This window comes from Haemaphysalis longicornis, unplaced genomic scaffold (assembly GCF_048455015.1).
Source record: "Haemaphysalis longicornis isolate Haplotype H1 unplaced genomic scaffold, Haemaphysalis longicornis Haplotype H1 scaffold_119, whole genome shotgun sequence".
Classification (NCBI taxonomy): Eukaryota; Metazoa; Arthropoda; class Arachnida; order Ixodida; family Ixodidae; genus Haemaphysalis; species Haemaphysalis longicornis.
Window position 1 is genome coordinate 465,584 of NW_027526224.1, and position 21,812 is coordinate 487,395.

Consider the following 21,812-nt stretch of genomic DNA (forward strand, 5'->3'; position numbering starts at 1 on the left):
AACGAGTTCAAAGCACAACACAAACCCTGTTGCAGTGCCGGGCGCGAAGGTGCGCATACTTGAGTTTCGAAGTGACACACAATTACACATTCGAAATGCAGGTAGTGCTTTGGGTGTCAAGCCAATGCTTGTTAACTCGTGAAAATTTTACAACCTCTAACTAGCGTAAAGCGATAAAAAGTGAAATCAGGCAGCTACGGCCATAGCTCATTGGTGAGTGCCTCCTCAGCTGCCAAACTAAGCTTAAAGGGCCACTGAGATGAATTCCAAATTGTTTTGTTTGTACCAGAAATCTACTCTCTAGTTATTGCCGAGGTAAGTCTAAGAAATAGTAGGCACATTCGCTCGCACCAACAAAAGCTATTACTCCAACAAGACAGGACTATTTGTTGCCTCACATTTGGTCACATAACAGTCTAAGGCGAAGCACACATTTCATGGTTGCCCGCCTGAATTCGCATCTATGTCCACAATTCTTGACGGCGACGCTCCAGCCCACATTTATTTGAGGTGTCATTATTACCATGGTTGCTTCAACAAGTGGGTTCCACGTGGGATGACACCTTTTTTTTTTTTTTTTTTTTTTTTTTAAAGCGAGTTTTCCGGTCTTTTTGGACTTTCAGGAGGTACTGCATATACCGCAATTGCGTGAGTCGACTGTGCATGCATAGAGTTACCATGAACGGTAACTGACCCGCACAGGTATTACCACCGCCACATCACTCCCTGCGCCGGTGAAGTGCACCCTCACATCTTGATTGCAGCAAATGCACTGCGCTCGGCAGGGAGTGGCCAGTGTATTTTTACAGCTAAAGCATAATAAAAACAGACCGCAAACGTCAGCAAGTGCTTGCCACCAAGTTTCGTTTCAACCTCCGAACAGATTTTTTGGCCTCACTTGACTGGCTGAGAATCTCGTGCTGGCCATCACTGCAACATCAATGATTGGCAACATTATATTGGGAGGGTTTGTTATAACTGGTAGAGGAAACTTGTGAGATTTCTTCAAGAGGGCCACAGGGCCACATAAAATTGAGGGTCTGTTTCACTGTGTGGCTTGGGTACCCCGAGTGCTGACAAACACCAATGTTTAACTCTTTCGTTACCACGCCTATTCAAATCGATCACCGGTGATCGATGATTCGTATCGCCTGTTTTGACATGTTGTAGTCATTTCTTGTGCACCTAATGCGGTCAGTGGTTAGTCTAGGCACTGCCCTTTTAGAATCAGTTTACATTTTCCCGCTCCGGCGACATTGAGATTTTTGGCGGCGTTTTTTGCGAGCTGAGGTGCGTGTGTTTTTGAGGTAGGGGGCGTGGCTGCTGCCCTTGAGAAAAAAGCATGCAGATCGTCGCTAGGCTGCATTACCATAATATTTTTTTTGTCAAAAGGCTTCTGGCAAGTCAAATACCAACTAATGCGGTCAGCATTGTAGTCCGCAGCATTGAGAGGTGATAATTACTTGAAAATGGCCCCAGCTATTCACTAATGATCTTTGGTTCGGACAAAGGGCAGCTTTATTCTCCCAAAGCTTATTTATGATGGTCCCCCGCATGTCTAGCAAGTGTGCCTGCCATTTTCAACCAGTTTCCAGAAGTTTCGGTTTCGTTTTTGCATTACGAATTTCATATTTGGCGCTACTACGCAGTTACCCAACTACAAGCTCATTTGCCATGGCGCCTCCATTGCCCACTACTGCTCCTCAAACAAGCATGCCGCTCGCGCTTCCACTTTATCTACGCCTTGCTTCTACGATAAGAGCTTCCGCTGAAAGTCAAACGATAACACCAAGTCATCGGGTGTCAGTTCAGACGAGGAGAACGCTTCCAATCGGCCTTGAACACCGCCAGCTGTTCACCGGCCAGTTTTGGGTTTCATACGAGGGTATTTCCGGAGGTCTAGTGTCGCTTCTTAGTAGTACTGTCTATTCTGACAGAGTCTCCAACAGCCTTGTATTTGTTTCTCTTCGAAATTGTTAGGTGGCGCTGCAATGTAGTAGGCTCGGAGTGCTGAACTCGTTTCACAGCCTGATGGCGGCTTGGTGGTGAACGCTTGCTGGGCATGATTCTAGCGCATCGTACCTTATTCCTGCAAGCAAGGCTACCATAGGGAGTCAGAACATGATAATAAACCGCAAATGAAAGTTCTGACTGATAAGTGATCATCAGAACGTCAACAAACATCCACCAAAGAGTTTGGTTCTCAACTCCAGGCAGATTTTTTCGCATCGCTTGCTTGCCTTCAATATTGTGCCGGTCATAATCATTGACAAGGTGTTTTTACATCACGTGGAGGCTAATTTGGGCCTTTAATAATGTCAAACCACCAGATTTCTTCTAGAGAACCATCCAAAATACAGTGTAGACCATTTATAACGTAACCGCTTATAGTGCGGGACCGGATATAACGCGGGTTTTTGCGACCACCGGTTTGCCTCCCATAGAACTCAATGCATAAGCATACCGCTTAAGATGCGGTTGGCCGAAGCACAATACCGTTTATAGTGCGGTTTTTCGGCGGGTCTGCTGATCGACCGGCGCAGCTGAGGCATCGTTTTAGGGTAGCAAAAGAAAAAAAGGATGAAATCGGCCATCTGACGCAGCGTGCACCCCTTGCCCTCCTCTAACGTGGACACCCCCCCCCCCCCCCCCCAAAAAAAAAAAAAAAAAAGGCACCCTATAGTTCGCGCGTACCTGACTGATAACCACAACTGACCTTGCTTGATGCACCTCGGAAGATAGCGGCAGACAAGATCCGCGCGCGGCAAGTTGATTTTATTAATCGTGAACCGCATGGCCCGTTTTCGCGCACGAATCATGCACATCAGCGTCGGGCGTTTTTTTTTTTTTTTTTTTCGTGCTCGTATCGACGATTCCGCGCTCGCGGTGGCTTCTTCGCGTGGCAGTGGGAGGAGCCTGACGACTTGCACCAATGGGGAGACGCGTACCTAATGGCGGGAGATTCGAAGCGCTCCGAGCCGGCTAGCCGCGCCAGAGATGTTTAGGTTTACCACCGCGGTATTTTTTGATGAGCGCTTTCACAAGCAGCGTGGATGGCAGTTTATATTCCACTTTTCGCCCACATTATTAGCTCTTTTCTTGCATGAGCATCTTGGCTTGCGCCCCGTGCGGCATTTCAACGAGCGGTTAGAACTGGAACTGCCTGCACCGCTTCACGGCCAGTGCCGACGCCATGTTGCCGCCTCTTACCGCGCCGCCCACACCACGCCAGTTGTATCCGCGCTGGCGAGCACTGCACGTTTTCGCGATACCAAATCTACCACTCGGTTCACGCTTTAGAACGTTGTTGCAGATAAGCCACCGCTCTTTCCCTTTCCGAACATTCGAGCCGCGCGAAGCCGAAGATTTCCACCACCAGTACGTTGCGCTGATAAGCAGCCGCCTTCGGCATCGTGAACACAAGGCGGGGTAAAAAAAAAATCCCGCTGGCGTTCTTATCACGTCTTGCGGCATTTGTTCATAGACGCTAAAAACGCAGCCATGGTCTTTCAAAACAAACACAACGGAAGTTAAAGCCGCACTCGCCGTTTTGGGACTGCGCTTTTGCCCTGCAGCAGCGGCTGATGTTAAAAATAATACGAAATATAGACCGTGCCTTCGTTTTTAAGCGCTGTGCGTTTGAGTGATGATAAATATAGGTTGACTTGAGCGATAGGTGGCGATGTGGTTGAATTCTCGCGTGTTTTGGTTATAGTGCGGTACCGCTTATAGTGCGGATTTTTGCGGCTCCCGCGACATACGTTATAAGCGGTCTACACTGTAGCAAAATTTGAAATAGTGGTTGGGCTTCACCACATGGCACGGGCACCATGTGGGCTAACATTTTCTTCTTTATCTCACAAATTGTACTGCGCAACTCAATTTTTTTTCTAGGACGGGTTTTTTAAATGTCTACCTACAAAATGTATATTCTCAATTTTTTCTACTACTGGTGGTTTATTGTACACAACTTATGTTTTCTTATTTTCTTCGACGCGTGGACAGAAATTTCGAATTCGATAATTTTTTTCGCAATCATTATTTAGGAAAACATTATTAAAACTGGTGTCATTAAAAAGCGCGTGGAATAATCTGCATTTTATGTCACTGCAATGTGTGTCTAACCAATATGTACAACGCAAAAAAATGTTTTGTTAGACCCTTAAAAATTGGCCAATTTCCCGCGGTAACGAAAGAGTTAATGAGCTGTAAAATTAGTTCCAGGCGGTGCAACAAAAAACAAACTCTCTTATCGCACTCACCAGGGTTCACAGTATAGGCAAATATAAAGATTACAGTTCTATGGTTAACATGGCTATGGCTATGGTTATGGTCTATTGTTCTTCCAACAATGACTAATTATTTCTAATTATCTTGGTAACTAATTGACTTACTAAAAAATAACGACATATTTGAAATCAGTGGGAAAAAAAGTAGCGAGACTGACAAGTTTCACAGAGTTCACTTCAAAATTAAAAGAAACTGTTTTAAGAGCGGTGTCCCTCAAGTTCTAAATTAATTTTAGGATCAGCATTTTTTTATTATACCTAACCCTATTTGCATCAATTCTCAATGCCTGCACAAAAACGTTTATTTTGCCAATTTTTTTCAGCAAGTATTAATTATAAAAACATTCTAAAGACTTAATAGTTTCTTTGCAGAGAATTAAATCATCTGTATTTTAGTGCACTGGTTTGTATGTTCAACCAGCATTGTTGAAAATTCTTAGGACACCCAAAGAGTGCTCAGTGCGGTAGCGGCCAAGATACAGAGCATAGCACGAGTGTCACCTTAACATTTGCCTTAAGGTTGGCTTTCTAGCGATACACTGCAGCTACGCGGAAAAGCCATACACGCACAGAAATGGAGAATGTGGAAAGGAGTAATGATTCCGGGTCCCACGTTTGCGAATGCTGTACTCTGCTTAAAATCAGACGTTCTATCAGGCCTGGAAGTAAACCAGAGAACGGTAGGACGTTTGGCCTTAGGCGCGCATGGAAAAACAACTAACCAAGCAGTTCAGGAAGATATCGGCTGGGCGTCGTTTGAGGTTAGAGAAGCATCGAGTAAAATATGCTTTGAGATGAGGTTGAGGGCAATGGATCAACGAAGGTGGGCAGCTAAGGTATTTAGGTACCTATACTTGAAAAGCGTGGACCCGCAGTGGTTAAGAAAGACCAGAAGGCTAATGATGAAATACGGAAAGAACAGTGGAGAATCCAAAACAGCCAAGGTAACCAAAAAAGAGGCAAGGCAGATTGAAACGAATAAATGGAGGGAAAAAATGGAAGCTAAAACGTCGTTAGAGGTGTACAGGGCTGAGAAACTGAACATCAGAAAGAAAAATTTCTACGATAATTCCCAGGGCAGTGCTTTGCTTTTTGAGGCTAGAGCAGGTTGCCTGCGAACTAAGAGTTTTGTGGGAAAGTATTCACAAAATGATGGGGTATGCGTGGTCAGCGGAAAGGAAACAGAAACTATGCGGCCCATAGTGTTAGAATGTGAGGGTATCCATCCAAATCTACATGAAGGGAACATTGGGCTTCCAGAAGCCCTACGATTTAAGGGTATCAGAGGGGAAGTTAATTTCAAAGCTGTCGAGGGGGCGAAACGAAGATTAGAATGCTGGTGGACGAAAAGCAGAGAGGGGAATATTGCCTAGGACAGTTACCACCTGTAACAGGGAAAAGAAAGTATTTCGGGCCTAATAAGCTTTAGTGCCTGCCCTAAGCAGCGCTAGTATTAAGCCAAGAGTGTAAAACATGGTTGTATTAGTCCTTTTTGGTAAGATGACATGTCATCGCCCCGCTTCAAAGGGGAAACCAATATCAATCATCATCATCATCGGAGGCACAGAACGGGCGACTCAAGTTGCGAGAAACCAACTGCCCCCTTCTGCAGCCAGCCCCAAAGCCGATGAACACGTCCACTCACAGGCTTCCTGAAGGGCAGGGCAATCTGCCTGCGCAGCACGTGAAAGTAGTTGGCGGGCGTGGTGCAGTTGGCCACGATCATGTTGATGTCGTTGAGCTGCCGCATGGGGAAGTCCTCGTCCATCGTCTGCGAAGCGGGAAACAGTCGTCATGGCTCGGCTGAGACTCCCTTGGCAAAGGCCTATTGCCGCTTGGGTCCGGCTGTTTGAGGCACTCAACAGAAAACCATGCCCATGCATGTGGAACACCCCTGTCCTGTTGCGCTCACCCGCGGCTGCATTCACGATTTTGGGCGAAGGCTGCTTTGCTAGACACATGGCTGCAGAGGGAAAGCAAGCACCCCTCTCGACCCACAGCTTAACACAAAGCCGCTGTTCAGAACAGCCTTGAAGGTCGGCACTGAACACAGCCGCCCCATAAGCCATGTTGCATCATTAGAGGAGAACAATGCAGTGGCTGCCACAACAAACAACAGAGGCCGACCACAAGCACTCAGTTACAAGACTGCCAGCCCGCTTAAGGGGGGACGTGGCTTTCAAAATCAACTTTTTTATTTCTTTGTGGATTTTTATGAAAATTGGCACAGCAACTGGAAATGCTTCTGTGATAACACTATAAAAATTTCAAAGTAATATTTTGAAAACTTTTTTATGTATGAAATTTTCTTTTTGTTCCGCTTGTACCGAGCTTGAGCGGCTTATAAAACATGATAGAAAACTTGTTCGAAGTGCTTTGCATTCCCAAATGAATGGAGGAGGTCGTGACAGTTTTAGAATTTTTTTTTTACAACACGATGTTTTTTAGTTTTCATTTTTTTAGAGGTTAATGTGCAACAGGCATGTCAACTGTGAATGATTATTTGAATAAAAAATCACAAAAAAACAAATCTGGAAAACCAAAAGTGTCACGACCTGAACAGTTCATCAAGGAATGTAATGCAAGAAACGGAATCAAAATAGACCCAGCGGTCATGAAGAAATCCCTGGTACAAGCGACACAGGTGGCAAAAAAAACTGTTTTGAGAAAACGGCTTCCGAAGTTGCAACATGGGTTTCACATAATATCAGAAGTCGTCACGGTTGTAGCCTTTCATGTCCTTTTGAACATGGGGCTTCTGGAAGGCCTTGCCTTGAAATTGGAGTGCCTTTTACAGCCTTTCTCTTTCCAGAAAACATCATTTTCAGCTCCTCCGTGAAGAGTACATACCCCCCTTTGCAAACCAAACGGAGGGGAGATGGGTTTCAATGGGCTTTCAATGCAAAGTAGGTTAGTTGGTTGGCTGTATCGCACTGAACAGCCTCCTTTTGCAGTGTTGTCACCATGGCAACAAGTTAAGCATTTTTTTTACTTAAATTTGAACATTTTTGGCTTTTTTTATGTTTTATCTTGCCTGGCACAGCAACTTAGTACTCATGTGCAGGTGCTCAGTGCCAAAAGTTTGCATACCATAAAGATGAAAATGAGCTACTTTGAAGCTTGGTAGAGTATTCTGCATAACTCCCAACTTCAATGCAAGAGCATATTTTTTTACTACTTTTGACATTCAAGGCACCCAATATTTCTCGCAGCACAGCCAGTATGCCCTGAGCAATGGTATCAATAATTTCCCTAAAAAAATCACTGTTAAATGCTGCCACAGTAACGTACATTTTTAACGCAGAGAGCATATTTTTATTCCTATATTACTAACTCAAACCTGTTTGCATGAAAATTACATTACAAGTGCACGGGAAACGTTGCACAAGAAAGGCGATATGGCTCGCGCGCATCGCAGCGCACGCTTACCGCGACATATCGAACTTTGATTATACCTGATATGGCTGGTCAGGTCGCTTTTAAGATTAAATCTAACGTCGCAGGCATTAATTACAACTACTGGCGTTCAATCGTAACCGGTTGCCCAGTCATGTGATGATCCAATGCGCGTCGGCTATGCCGTGCGCGCCGCAGCGTTTGACGCGTCGACCGTTTCTTTTTCAAGGCTAGCGAGCCCACATTCAAAACACAGCAATAACTAACGTGTAAACATCGCAAATCCGACTAAAAGTTCACTTCACGAACCGCTATCGCAAGCGCGCACACCGCGTCACCCTCCGGGGTCTGAGTCACGCGCACCACGAAGCGTTCGATGACCTCCGCCTTTCGAGCCACACAACTTCCCGTAATCCGGCTCGTTATCTCTGGCATTCCCATCGCGATAACGTCCGTATTGAATACCACAGATTGAACAGAAACTCGGCCGAGCGCAGCGGCGAAAATGAACTCAATCCGCTCGCTACGCAGCTCAGGCGGCCGCCATCTTGCGTTGCGCCCGCAACATCCAATCAGGAGGGTCGTCGTTCTGTGCCCCGACCGGGGACCAATAGCGCTTCAGCATCTATTTCTAGTTTCGTTTGTGCGTCGTTTCTTTTCTGCCGTTTGTGCGTTTGTGAATGAACGAAGATAAAAGAGACGAGCAGAACCGGAAAGACGATCGCTCGGCCGATCTAACCATATCAAAATGGCCGCGCCCGGTGGCACCGTTGCGGAGATAGAGCGCTCCGAAAATTGCCGTTTTTTCGCCCTTTTGCGCTGATAGTTTGTCACCGCGCCTGACAAAAGTATTTTTTTATGCCACTTTGCGACGCTTTTCAGCGTAAAAACTTTGCAGACGCACAGATTAGGAAACATAGAAGCCGAATATGTGGGTTTCAAAAAAACGATGTTTTGGTCATTTTTCCGAAGTTGAAAGCCGCGTCCCCCCTTAAGGGTTGATTGATTGATTGATTGTAGGGTTTAACGCGCCAACGCAACGCAGGCGATGAGGCGCGCCGTAGTGGAGGGCTCCGGATTAATTTTGACCACCTGGGGATCTTTAACGTGCGCCGAAATCTCGTACACACGGGCGTTTTAAGTGCGAATGCACTTCTTAAGCGAGCCTGAATCGTCCGCCGCCGTAGTCCGCATAGCAACAGCTGCGGGTGCGCGCGCTCCTCGTCTTCCTTGGCAACGGGGGGAGATGGGCGCGCGCTGCCTGGCCGCTGACATGGCACATACCCACGTGGGGGATTGGCCAGGAATCGGGCGTGAGAAGGGCTAATGCACCCGCTTAACTCTTTCACGACGGCGCCATAGGCGATCGGAAGCCGGCGTCCGATGATTTTAAATCTCCCGCAAAATCTGAAACCCGCGCTCCACAGACAACTATCGCCATCTGGTGTGTTCATTGGCAACGTCTCTTTCAATTTCGGTTTTGTTTGTTTATGTGTCTCGTGTGGTGGCGGCGTAGCAAGAGTAATTTGAACCGAAGGGGGAGGGGAGGAGGAGGAAAAATGGCGTTCGGTTCGCGCCGCGCTCCGCACAGTCGGACTGCTGTAGCAAGCACTTCGGCTGCTCCTGCTGTCGATTTTTCTGATTCCAGCAGCAGTGAGGGATCAAGCAATGATGTGGGATCTTCAGATTTCAGTTAGGAAGAAGAAGCTCCGGTTCAGGTGCCTCGAACTTCAACAAGCGCTGGCAGGTAATTTCGTTGTGACTCCGCGCTGTATTTATAAACAAAACGTGCTTCTTATCTGACGACTGCGGTTTTGATTTTGTGTTTAGGGTCTCGAGAACGTACGGGCGGGATATTTTGCCAAATGCACCGCACCGTATCGCGCTATCACCTTCAAGATAACCTTGCGCTCGTGTCAGATTAGCGCTGCAGGGTTCAGGTGCGATGCTTGTCGAGAGCGCTCGATTTTTTTTTTCTTGTTTTTTACCACTGAACTGATAAGGATTTTGTGCGAGGTCACAAAAGAGTATACCGTAATTACCTGATTCTAACGCGCACCCAATTTTCCTGATAAAAAACCGAAAAAACTTGCACCTCCGATTGTAACGCGCATGGAACTGTGTGAGCAAGAAAAACAAATGCGATAGAAACGGGTGATTTATTTCCCGAAGTAATCTCACTCATCTCACTCCTCGTCGCTCTCCGCTGACCACAAGATCTCGTCCTCGGTGCCGTCAAGCACGTTCGCGATGCCACACTTCTGAACGAACGTTCAACCATGGTCGATGGGATCGTGGCCCACGCCTCACACGCCCATCCCGCGAGCTTCTCCAACGCACGCTTCAGCCGACCGCTCGTTTTGAACACGTGAGAGCCGCTGCTGCCATTGCTGTTATCAAGCGCGCAAGTGGAACGATCTGACTATTTGTATGAACTCCGATGGAAAAGCCTAGGCGCCTATGCTTCCTGCGTGCGAAAAATTGTTGCTAAAAGCTTCAGCGCCATCTTGACATGGCAATGGTGATAGGTGGGACGAAATTTTCGCTGTTTCGGTTTCGGTTTCGTATCCGATTCTAACGCGCATGTGATTTTTCGACCTATTTTTCCGGAAAAAAAGTGCGCGTTAGAATCAGGTAAGTACGGTACTTGGATGCACATTTTACATAGACTCACTCACCCTTGAGTGCCCTCGCGGCGTGGCACAGCCGTCAGTTGCGCTAGGTTGACGGGCCCTCAAAAATCCAAAACTTGGTGTAGACTGTTGATTTATATATTGAATCATAGCCAAGGAACGTAGGAACAATTTGTATATCTTAAAATACCTGAAATAATTTTTAGTCTCGGTAAAAGTGCCGATTTGTGTTTTTAGTATACTTTTCTTGGGGGCTTTTTTCTGATTACTTGACAAATAAACTGTAAGTAATTGTACTTTTAACAAAACTGATGCTTTGTGTATGGAAGAGCAATCTATAAGCTACAATTTCATGCATAGCAAGATCACGTGTGTCCAGTAGCTCAAGAGAAAAAAAACGTTTTGTGGAAGCACTTAAAATCGGCCGTTTTTCCGCCGTAACGAAAGAGTTAAAGGAGTACTGACACGAAATTTCAAAGCTGAGATCCGCTCTAGCAATCAAGTACAACAACAACACAAATAGGTGTCTGTGAATAAATGCATCTTTCTTTCTTTGTAGTTGTGTGTGTGTGTGTGTGATCTCTCTTTTGCGAACATTACCGAACCGCGCAAATTCAACTCGTGCATTCGCACTTTCACATTCTTCTCCTCGGGGAAATGCGGGGAATTTTTTTTGCTTTTCGCCTCCATCAGAAAAGCGGCCGCCGCGGCCGGGAATTGAACCCGCGACCTCGTGCTCAGCAGCACAATGCCTTAGCCACTGAGCCACCGCGGCGGGTCCCGCTTAAGGGTTGCCCCGTACAAGACATCATTTTTTCACTGGGAAATGCAAACACAATCCTACTGTTCATTCTCGCATTTTATATGAGGAAAAAAAAAAAAAAAACCAAAAGAAAGGAACTTTTGGGCATGCGAAAACAATAATTGCAGTGGCGGCACCACCACCCGCATTTAGTGTCACTATTATCATCATCATCCGCACCCTTTCACAATCATCATCAGTGGTGCCTGGCCAGCGTCCACAGTTCTATGCGACAAGAGATCAAACCCGACTGTGCAGCTGGGTGGTAGCTCTTCTTCGCCGCTCCCACTTCTGGGGCGGTATTCTCGAGTTTTGTCCCTTTTGTGTCCCTTTCAAAAGTGTCCCTTTTGGCGAGCCCTGATTGGCTAAAAGCAAACAACCGGAAGTGACGTAACACAAGCGCGGCAGACCGTCTGACAACCTTCCTTCATGCTGCCAACATCCACTGCTTAACCGGAAGTACGTCACGATGAAAGGGACGCAAAAGGGACGTTTTCAAAAGGGACAGTTACGAGAATACCGCCCCTGGCCAGACCTACCACAGCACACCGAGTCCCCGACTCCTTTCCTACACAATAAACAACCTCCCTCCCTCCTGTCCCCTCATAAAAATAAGGCCACAGAGTTCGGTTGTAAAGTAACCTATTTTCTTACAGCAACAGGCCACTTTGAACCACTTCACTTCCTTGGGCATTCTGCAGCTGTACAAGTGACTATGGGGCTTGAGAGAGAGCGCACACCACCCTCATAGAAATTAGTATTTCACAGGAGGCCCCCTGTGTACGCTTCTGTCATTGTAACCCAAGCACTTTAACATATCTTGCTTATTTGGAGTGGAGCTTTTTTTTCTTCTTTCCTTCAAGAAAAATCCAAAATGCTGATTCTTGCATGCAATGGATACTATGGCCCCCACTGGAAGAGACCGTCCTCAGCTGGGGTGTAATTTCCACAATATGTACCATTTTGGGGAAAGGGCAGCAGCCATAGGTGCAGTTACGAGCTGCTTTCCTAGGGAGGCCGGGTGGTTGCCAAAAGACCTCGCTCCCCATGCTACCTTGCAGCGGTGCGGTCGATAAGAACCAAGGCGCCTGTTCCACACACCGCCAATCTTCAGGGCCTTTGGTGCCGCCTCCATCCCAACGGGCAGGCACTCAACTCTTCCCAGTGGTCACGCCCATATTCATCCCCTCCCCTCCACTGCCTCAATCCTAAGCGAGACGATACAAGATGGGCCACAACCCACAGATGCACGACCACAAGGCTATGGGCTGTGTAGATCAACTCGAACACTAGGTTAGTGCGCACTACAGCTGCACGGATGAGACAAAATGCCATGGCTGGCAGCAGCACTCCACCTGATGGCCAACTGCACAGCACTGGACAGTGCCGCACTGAAGACCTGTCATTGCGGCACAGGTTTGCAAGGAATTGTGCTCTTGTAATGTGATGCCTCAACAAACATTTCTACGCCATTTTGAAGACCCATTAGACCCGACCCAATGGCATTATTATTTATCAGTTGAACGCTTCAAAAAACAGAAACATGAGAAGAACAGCCTGATTTACCACGGAAGCATAATGGCTCTGGCAAGGTACTGATCCCACACTGCATGCAAGTCAAATATGACAGGCATGGAAACCACACAGAGGTTACATCTAAGAGGTTACATGTCTAATCTAAGAGGTTACATGTCAAAGATACACAAGGTCTATGGGGCATGCCATTGCAAAAGGCTAGGCTACAGGGCTACATAAGTCATCTGGGAATGTTAGTTGAGTGCTGAAACTTTTTACATGCAGTTATTTTTATTCTTTTGTTTTCGCACCAGACAAACAGCTGCTTTGGCTGGTGGAAAAAAAGAAAAAAAAAAAAAAAGAAAACTTGTGGAGGTACACAAGGTTGGAGAACAGTTATAAATGTTAAGAAACTTTTTTTTTTGTATCTGGTCACTCATTCATGCTAAAGATTCACAGAATGGCATAGCTATAGTTTAACATCAAGATCAGTGACAGCAATCACCTGGTGGTTACTCCTGAGAAACTTGAGTCTGAACAAACGAGCCATCAGAAAGAAAAAAAATTCTGCTAAGTGTTCATAACTTCGCAACAACCTGTGCAGACGCCCACAACTATCCCTGGGAAAGGCTTTAAGGCCCAAAATAACTGGAGGATTATGGGAATATTTCTTTTAACAGCTCGAATGTTTTGGGACTTAATGCGCCAAAGCTACACTTGTGCTATGAGGCACTCCGTAGTGGCAAGCTCCAGATCAATTTTTATCTCCTAGGGATATTTAACGTGCACCGAAATCACAACACACTGGCGTTTTCGCTTTTCACCTCCATCGAAAAAGTGGCCACTGCGGCCAGGATCGAACCCGCATCCTTGGGCTCAGGAGCACAACGCCTTGGCCACTGAGCCCAGCGCCGTGGGTGGCAGATCTACCACAGGCAGTACGCTTGCAAGAACACTCGCGCAGGCATGTTTTTCCTGTATCATACAACAGGTTTTGCCTTCAGCCGCATACTGGCTTGCAAACCTTTGAAGATTACCACGAATTTACCACTGATCTTCACTTCGATATGGATAATAATTTACAAACTGACTGCATTTTCCTGGACTTTTCTAAAGCATTTGACCGCGTACCTCCTTCCTGTCTGATTTCAAAATTAACAGAACTTCGTTTAGATTCGCTAACCTTATCGTGGATCCGTAACTTTTTGTCCTTTCGACAGCAGTTCACTCTGGTTAATAACTCTTCCTCTCCAATTTCCGATGTCACCTCCGGAGTGCCTCAGGGTAGCGTCTTGGGGCCACTACTTTTTCTAATCTACATTAATGATCTTCCAACTAATATTTCTCTGTCAATACGGCTTTTTGCTGATGATTGCATTCTATACCATTCTATAACTAGTACCGATGACCACCTTGCTCTCCAGAAAGACCTTAACCTCATTAACAACTGGTGTGGTGCATGGCAAATGACTTTAAATTTATCTAAATGTAAAGTAATATCCTTTAGTCGAAAAACATTACTGTTGCATTTGATTACTACATAAACAATTCCAACGTATCACGGTCATCTTCGTATAAATACCTCGGCGTCCATCTCACTTCTAATCTTACTTGGGCGGCACATGTAACCTACATACAGTGGAATCTCGGTCATACGAATCTCAAGGGGCGGCAAAAATATTCGTATCACCCGAAAATTCGTATCATCAGAAAACGAGAAAAAATGGAAATGTGCTGCGCATGCGACAGGCGGCGGCAATATGGCGTCGGCTCTTGCCGCGAAGAGGTGCAGGTAGCTTCAGCAACCGCTTCTAACCTTTTGTTAAAACGGAGCTCAATGTGTAAATTAAATTGCTCATGCGGGAAAGGAGCTGACAGTATGGGAGAAGCACTATAAAATGTCATCTACGCCAAATATCCACCGCGGAGGTGGCCCAGCCAGCTGCTGCTAGCGCTCCGAAATTGCCGCAATCACAATGAGGCGCGCGTCTCCCCATTGGCGCAAATCATGAGGCTCCTCCCAATGCTGTTAGCGGTAACCGAGGCAGAGGCTGGCGCCTGGGTGCCGGGCTGAATCGTCAGCGCGGGCGTCAAAAGAACGCGCGCTCAACGCCGACGCGACGCGCGCACACGAACTCAAGCCTGAACCGCATGCCATTCGGGCGCGTCGGCGTTTGCGCGCGCGTTCTTTTGACGCCCGCGCTGACGATTTCGCCCCCATATCAGATTTTACCTCGCTCGTAAAATGACGCGCGACGCGCGCGGCAGTGGGAGGAGCCTGCCGACTTGCGCCAACGGGGAGGCACGCTCTTCATGGCGGCAGTTTGAAAGCACTCCGGACAGCCCGCTGGCTCCGCCAGAGATGTTTAGGCTTACCACAGTGGCGGATATTTGATAGGCGCTTTCCCTAGCCGCGCGGACGATGCTTTACAGTGTCGTTTTCGGACTCATCAGCTCCCTTACTTCATAAGCAACTTCTTTTGTTCTTTAAAGAGCAGTCAGAAGCGGTCGGTCGAGCCACCCGCCCTACTTCGCGGCCGTTGACGCCGCCATGTTGCCGCGGCTTACCGCGCCGCGCGCCGCATGCTGGTGCTATTCGCGGTGGCGTCAGCGCGCCTGTGGCTTGCACGGCGCGTTTTCGTGAGCAGAAAACGCTCCATGCAGTTCACGCTTAATGATTTTGTGCCTGCGTGCGACCAAGGCCACACCGCCACACGGCCGCACATACACTCCCGCCTCCCGTCCACGCCGCAGTCATCTGTTCGCGGCTCGCGTGTTCGTATCACCCGCACCGGGTGATAAATGCGAACGGATCATCCGAATTTTTTTACATTGTGTACAATGCATTTTGGCCGGGGAATTTTGAAAATTCGTATCACAACGAAATTCGTATCAACCGAATTCGTATCACCGAGATTCCACTGTATCTGCAAACGCATCAAGAACACTAGGATACTTACGTCGAAACCTACGAAACGCGCCAAATAACGTCCGCAAACAAGCTTACTTAACCTTTGTTCGCCCACAGCTGGAATTCGCATCACCTATATGTTCCCCCTTCCAAGCCTATCTCATTAACCAGCTAGAAGCTGTGCAAAACAGAGCGTCACGGTTCATTTCACGCATTTACAGTCGCCCCTCGAGCGTCACACAAATAAAGCATGACCTTTCATTACAGCATCTAGACATACGGTGCACAGTTGCCCTCCTGTCTTTGCTTCATAAATATATTCACGCGTCCAGGCCACCACCCTTCCCACTAACGGCACCATTGCGCATGTCTAACTAAACGACTACACAATCAGCGAAGCATCACACGCATCTTTGGAAAAACAAATTCGTTCAATTCATCGGCTTTGCCTCGTGCCATAGCACTCTGGAATGACCTACCCGACGTCACTGTCAATTTAACTAATCATGAAAATTTTCGCGAGCAATTAATGATACATCTATCTGATAGCATTGTATAACCCCCTTCAATTGTTTTTGTTCTTCGTGCTTTTTTTTTGCGACTGCGAAATTCTTGTTGTTGCTTGAAACCCCTCCTTGTCATTTGTGCAACCACTGTTATTAGTTCCAATGTATTGATTTGTATTGTGGCATAAGTGTCACCCACTAGCATTCTTTCCTATGTACCCCCCTTACTCCATGCTCCGTAATAGAGCCTGTAAGGTATTTTTAAATAAATAAATAAATAAATGCCCACAAATCCACTGATAACGGGGACTTTCCGGGCCCACCAAACTCACGGGAAGAACGTCGGGCTCCTCACTGCAGAGCTGGAGGAAGCGCTCGGGCCTGCAGCTGGAGTGCTCAGGACCCTGGGAGGAAGGGGAGCGGGGTCAGATCAGTTCACCATGCAAACAAGCTATGGCCAGGGGCACACGAGCACATGACCAAGGTGCCAAGTCAGTGACTGCTTACAGGAAACATGCGTTGCAGTGGAGCTGACCCACAGCTGTTGCATTCACTGCCGTGGCAACACTTGTTTGATAGATACCCTGATAGCGGAATAGAAGGCAGGCTGGTTGGCTGTGAGGCACTGGAACGGTCATCACTACGAAGACTTTTGAAAGTGTCAGAATTCCAACGCCACACAATTGCACCAATTTTGGCCCTAATGCAAAGCCCTTTGTAACTACAGGAGTGATGCTGGGGATGGGATTTACACTCCCACTCCTAATGGACCTGATGATGATTGTCACTTTTAATGGCGCAAGGCCAACGGGTAAAGATGGCCAAAAACAAACTTGTGGACTTGAACTGACAAGGCTAGCACGTTCTGCAGAGACGTGCTTCGCATATAACAGCCCAGGGGTGATTCACCAAGTTTGTGGCTAAGTGAGATGCATGCAATTAGTGCCCCGGAGTATCTTTTAAGGAATTAAACTCAATCCAAGTTCCTTCTCACTAGGTTCCCATGAAGACAAAAAAAACTCCAGTTCAAATTTGAGGCTTTGTGAGTGAAAGGGTTGCCTAGACAGCAGTTGAACTTCAGATGACAACTGCATAAATTGAGGCCATTTAAGTGCTCCCCAGGGTCACCTGCACACAGTGCTGAGTCATTTCATAACGAAGCACAAAGTCCGCCCCGCAAGCTGTACCAAAACAATGACAATAATGAAGGCCGCCTCGCAAGCTGCACCAAAACAACGACAGCCTGATCCCGCGTTTCAGAGTCTTGAATTGAGTCCGAGATTGCCCTTGTGCTTTACTGTGTGTCTGACAGCAAGTGCTGTCCGCAACCACCTTGTGTGCATGAGTTCCCTTCTGCCCGTTTCACACTGGTTGGCAGAGCGCACCACAGCTCACGTTAACCTGATGTGTATTGCTGTTCATGCCCACCCTGGAGACAATTAGCGACTGCTCTGTTTGTTTGAACCCATCCTGACCCCACCTGAACTCGCTCTCGTTTCCACAAGATTGACACACACGCCCACCGCACAAGCCAACTGACCTAGGAAAGCAACAACAGCTGCCGCAGTTTCTCCCTAGAGTGCCAGCACTAACTGCCTCTAGGAGTGCGACACGCACCCATGCTGTATGCATTTGGATCAGCTTTGGGCAATACCCTCTCGGCTGCAAAAGGAGGAGTGATACCTTTCCTTGAAACACTGAGATGTCAATAGACTGTTGTGGCAATGAGAAATATTCCCACCACTGCCCCCGTGAACAACCGGTGGTTGAACGATTGGTGAACAGTAACAATTGGTGGTCGCTTGTGTTCCAAGTTCACAGCGGACATCTGGAACGTGCCTGACTATGTTGCCCTGTGCCCCTTCTAGACAGTTCACTTCATATCTGTGCACCAGTTGGAGTGCCCCCATAGAAACCATAATCACAGGTGTGAAAAGACACCCCAGCATTCCCAGGCAGAAGAGGAGAAAACAGCACTGAAAGAGCTGCTGTAAACATTAATGGGGGCAGCTAAGCAGAAAATCATTTGCTCTGCTGCAACCACGAAGTGACGTCCCACATTTTTCACCTGAAAAGTCAGTTTTTCCCCTGCCTCATGTTTGGCAATAAATACGGCGAGGCACCTACATCTGGCGGAGTGCTGCAATATACTAATAAGAATGTTGTAGAACTGTTTTTTTGTTCCTAGCACACTGTTGAAACAAGTCTCTACAAATAAACACACACTTAAAAGTATGCAAGGGAAACTGAGGAGGGTGGTAGCTCGAGCTTATTGGTAATAATCTAAACTGTAGTTGATTAGCATGTGAGGAAGCACAGGGATTGATGTGTGTGCCTTTTCCTGGTCCCCACCATTCTCTCACTTTTCGTCAAGCCATACAAAAATGCACTGCATCTCTGTCAAGCCTTTGTAAAATCTGCCATCTCTTCCTAAAGAAGCGTGAAAGCTTTCTCACATCAAAACTTCCTCAGAAGTGTGTCAAAACCTTTGCTAAAAGTGCGTCCCTTTCGCTGAAAGTGCGTCCAATCAATCGTCAAACCTTCAAAGACCCAAATCGCGAACCAAGAACGAACCTGTGCGATGATTTTTCGCGCACTAAGTAAACGCATCTATGAACGATCTAAATGTATACCTATTCATGGTTTATTGAGATGATGATATACTATTGTGCTCCTCCTTCATGATCAATTCATGTGTTGTCTTATCTAGAACTGTTCGTTTTTTGCAATTTTCACATAACTGTTTCGACACAATGGAAGCCCGGTTTTTCATGCTCGCACCATGTGTCCAGAGATTTTATCAGAGCTTTTCGGTGATCAAACGGTCTATGGGGAAATGCATTAGTTTTTTGGCAAGATGCCATCAGTTCCACTAAGAAAGCTTTCGCTTTAAAAACCAAGGTTTTGAAGATGCACAGCAGGGATAGGATTGTGGTAGTTGGTGAGGTGGCCATGACTAAATGTGCATGGTTTTATCTCTTCTTTCCTACTTTGAAAGCAAACTAAGGCCTTACACTTGAGTTAGGTAGACCAAGCTAAACGACTGCGCAGGTGTCATTAACCAGAGAATGTGCCCAAACGTAGAAAGTGGACCCTTTAGGGTCCTTTTAAATGAAGAGCTGTGGCAATAAAAAGCAGCGGATGGACGGGCACACTCCCTAGAAGGGCCCCCCCCATGTCCCATCCAATTCCCACATTCGCAGAGAGGGAGAGCAGAGAGAGAGAGAGCCCCACCATGCCCTCCATGCCGTGGGGCAGCATCATGACGAGGCCGCTCTGGCGGACCCACTTGGCCTGCCCGCTGCTGACGAACTGGTCGATGATGCACTGGGCGGTGTTCATGAAGTCCCCGAACTGGGCCTCCCACATCACCAGGGCGTTGGGGTTGGTCATCGAGAAGCCCAGCTCAAAGCCTGCACATGCACCGGGAGGGGGAGGAGGGGGCAGGCACGCTCACTCACTCACTCGAGCAGTTGGCCCTCCAAGAACCGAAACACCGATTTGAGAGATAGCACAGCACTGGGAACCTGCTGTGAGCACAACTGCGGATACTACCCGCAGCTAGCAGCGGGGACAGCTTGGCCGTGCCCAATGAAGAACTGCCTGGAACCATGATCCGGCAGGACTACACATGCAGGAAATCAGAGGAGGACAAAAGTGACACACCTACTGTAAAAGTGGCCACTGATTACGGTGAGCCTCACTAGTTGCCCAAATGGGAAAGGGCTCTTTGAAGCCAGTGCCAGCCCTCCCAGTAGGCACAAGTGTGCCACTTGTAAAAGTGCCCACTGATTACGGTGAGCCTCACTAGCTGCCCAAATGGGAAAGGGCTCTTTGAAGCCAGTGCCAGCCCTCCCAGTAGGCACAAGTGTGCCACTCGCAGCATGAGTGGGTCGGTTCCTAGCAGAGGCGAATAACTCAATCACAGTGATGTGATTGGGTCGAGTCATTTTGGAGCAGCTTTAAGAGCAGCCAAAAGTAGGTTTTGGAGCAGCCAAGTCGGCTTTTGGAGCAGCCAGAACGAGCATTAACTCTTTCGCTACCGCCGGAAAATGGACTAATTTTAGGGGTCCAAGAAAACATTTTTTTTCCTGCTAAAAAATTGGTTAGGCACTAATTGCAGGAACACAAAATGCAGATTATTTAACGCCCTTTCCAATAACACCAGTTTTTTAAAGGTTTTTATATATCATAGTTGTAAAAAAAATATCAAAATCAAAATTTTTGTCAAGTTGTCGAAAAAAATGATAAAAAAGGAGTTGTGGTAATCAAACCACCGGTAGTAGAAAAAAATTAGAATATACATTTTGTAGGGAAACATTTCAAAAACACGCCCTAGAAAAAATGTCGACTTGCGCGAAACAGTTTGTCAGATATAAAAAAAAATGTTAGCATGCACGGTGCTCGTGTCATGCGGTGAAGCCCAACCTCCAATTCAAAATGTGCAATTTCGGGTGGTTTCCTGGAATAAACCTGGCTGTTTGTCATTATCAGAGGCACCAATTTGCCCCCACATAACGTAAAAACATCATGTCAATGGCTGACTTTTCATTTACAGCGAGCACAATATTTGGGACTAGCACGTGATGCGGAAAAAAACATGCATGAAGTTGAAAACGGAACGCTGTGGCTGATGCTTGTTGTCGTTCACGGTCAGTTATCTCTCAAAACAAAGCTGAGCTTTATTATCATCTTCTTACTCGCAATTGTAGCCTTGCTCGCAAAAATGAGGTACGATGAGCTAGAATCGTGCCCTGCGATCTTTGGCCGAGTAGCAGTTGCGCGATGAAAAAGATCAGCACAACGAGCCTCCTCTATTGCAGCGCCACCTAACATTTTTCAAATGAAACAGTACAAAAACTTCTCGGAGACTCCGTCCGAATAGACAGTTCAACTAAGCAGCAACCAAGGCTTAGACACCCAGATATACCCTCGCATGGAAGCGAAACTGGAAGTCGAACAGCTGGCAGTGTAAGGCCGGTTTGAAGCGCTGTCCTCGGCGGAACAGATATCTGGCGACTGGATGTGATCTTTTGACTTGCATCTGAAGTTCTTATCGGAGAAATCGGGTTAGGGTGGGGGAAATCAGGAGTGCCGTGCTTTGTTCGAGAATCAGTCGCGGACCCTCCAGGCGCCAAGGCAGGTAGCCTTGAAGTTGGGTAACTGCGTAGTAGCGCTAAATATGAATTTCGCGATGCAGAAACGAAACCGAAACTGTTGTAAACTGTTTGCGAATGGTCCTGGGGTAAGTAGAACTACCACAGTACTTAGAACAACGTGCGCAAAGGCAATAAAACTGCCTAAAATCATAAAGTAGCTTTGCAACCAGGCACTGCTTGACATTTTCAGACGACTTCTGGGATTATTACTGTCAGAGCGCGAACCGGATGATTGAAAATCGTTTGCTAGTTCCCCATTCACGCCCTAATAGCAAAAAACAAGCACTGGTGCAGAGTAATTACGAGTTGCATGCATTCTTCGTTGGTAGCAGTGACGCGCGATGACCATACCCCTTTTCCATACCTAGGTGATTCAAAAGCATGTCAAAAATCCCGTTTCCGTAGCAAAAATGAAAACAAAACTGATTTTGAAAGGCCATTTTCTGATCTAACTCCGAACAGCTTTACTTGTTCGAGAAACACGTGGAACGCTATGAAAAGGCGCTCCCAAAAGTATCGATCAAATTGATCGATTTTGATAGGCGCGGTAGCGAAGGAGTTAAGATTTGAGAAATATTGCTAGAAGGGGAGCAAAACAACC

General features: G+C 47.0%; 1 protein-coding gene across 1 annotated transcript in view; it reads right to left on the minus strand.

The window, feature by feature from the left end:
- LOC144161511 (2-oxoglutarate dehydrogenase complex component E1-like) overlaps positions 1-21,812 on the minus strand; it is a 203,376-nt gene that overhangs the window by 47,096 nt on the left and 134,468 nt on the right. The window contains exons 16-18 of the mRNA XM_077692173.1: positions 19,287-19,465; positions 16,385-16,456; positions 5,935-6,060 (exon numbers count right to left, since the gene is read on the minus strand). Coding sequence (XP_077548299.1) covers positions 5,935-6,060; positions 16,385-16,456; positions 19,287-19,465 — 377 coding nt within the window. The remainder of the gene's footprint in view (positions 1-5,934; positions 6,061-16,384; positions 16,457-19,286; positions 19,466-21,812) is intronic.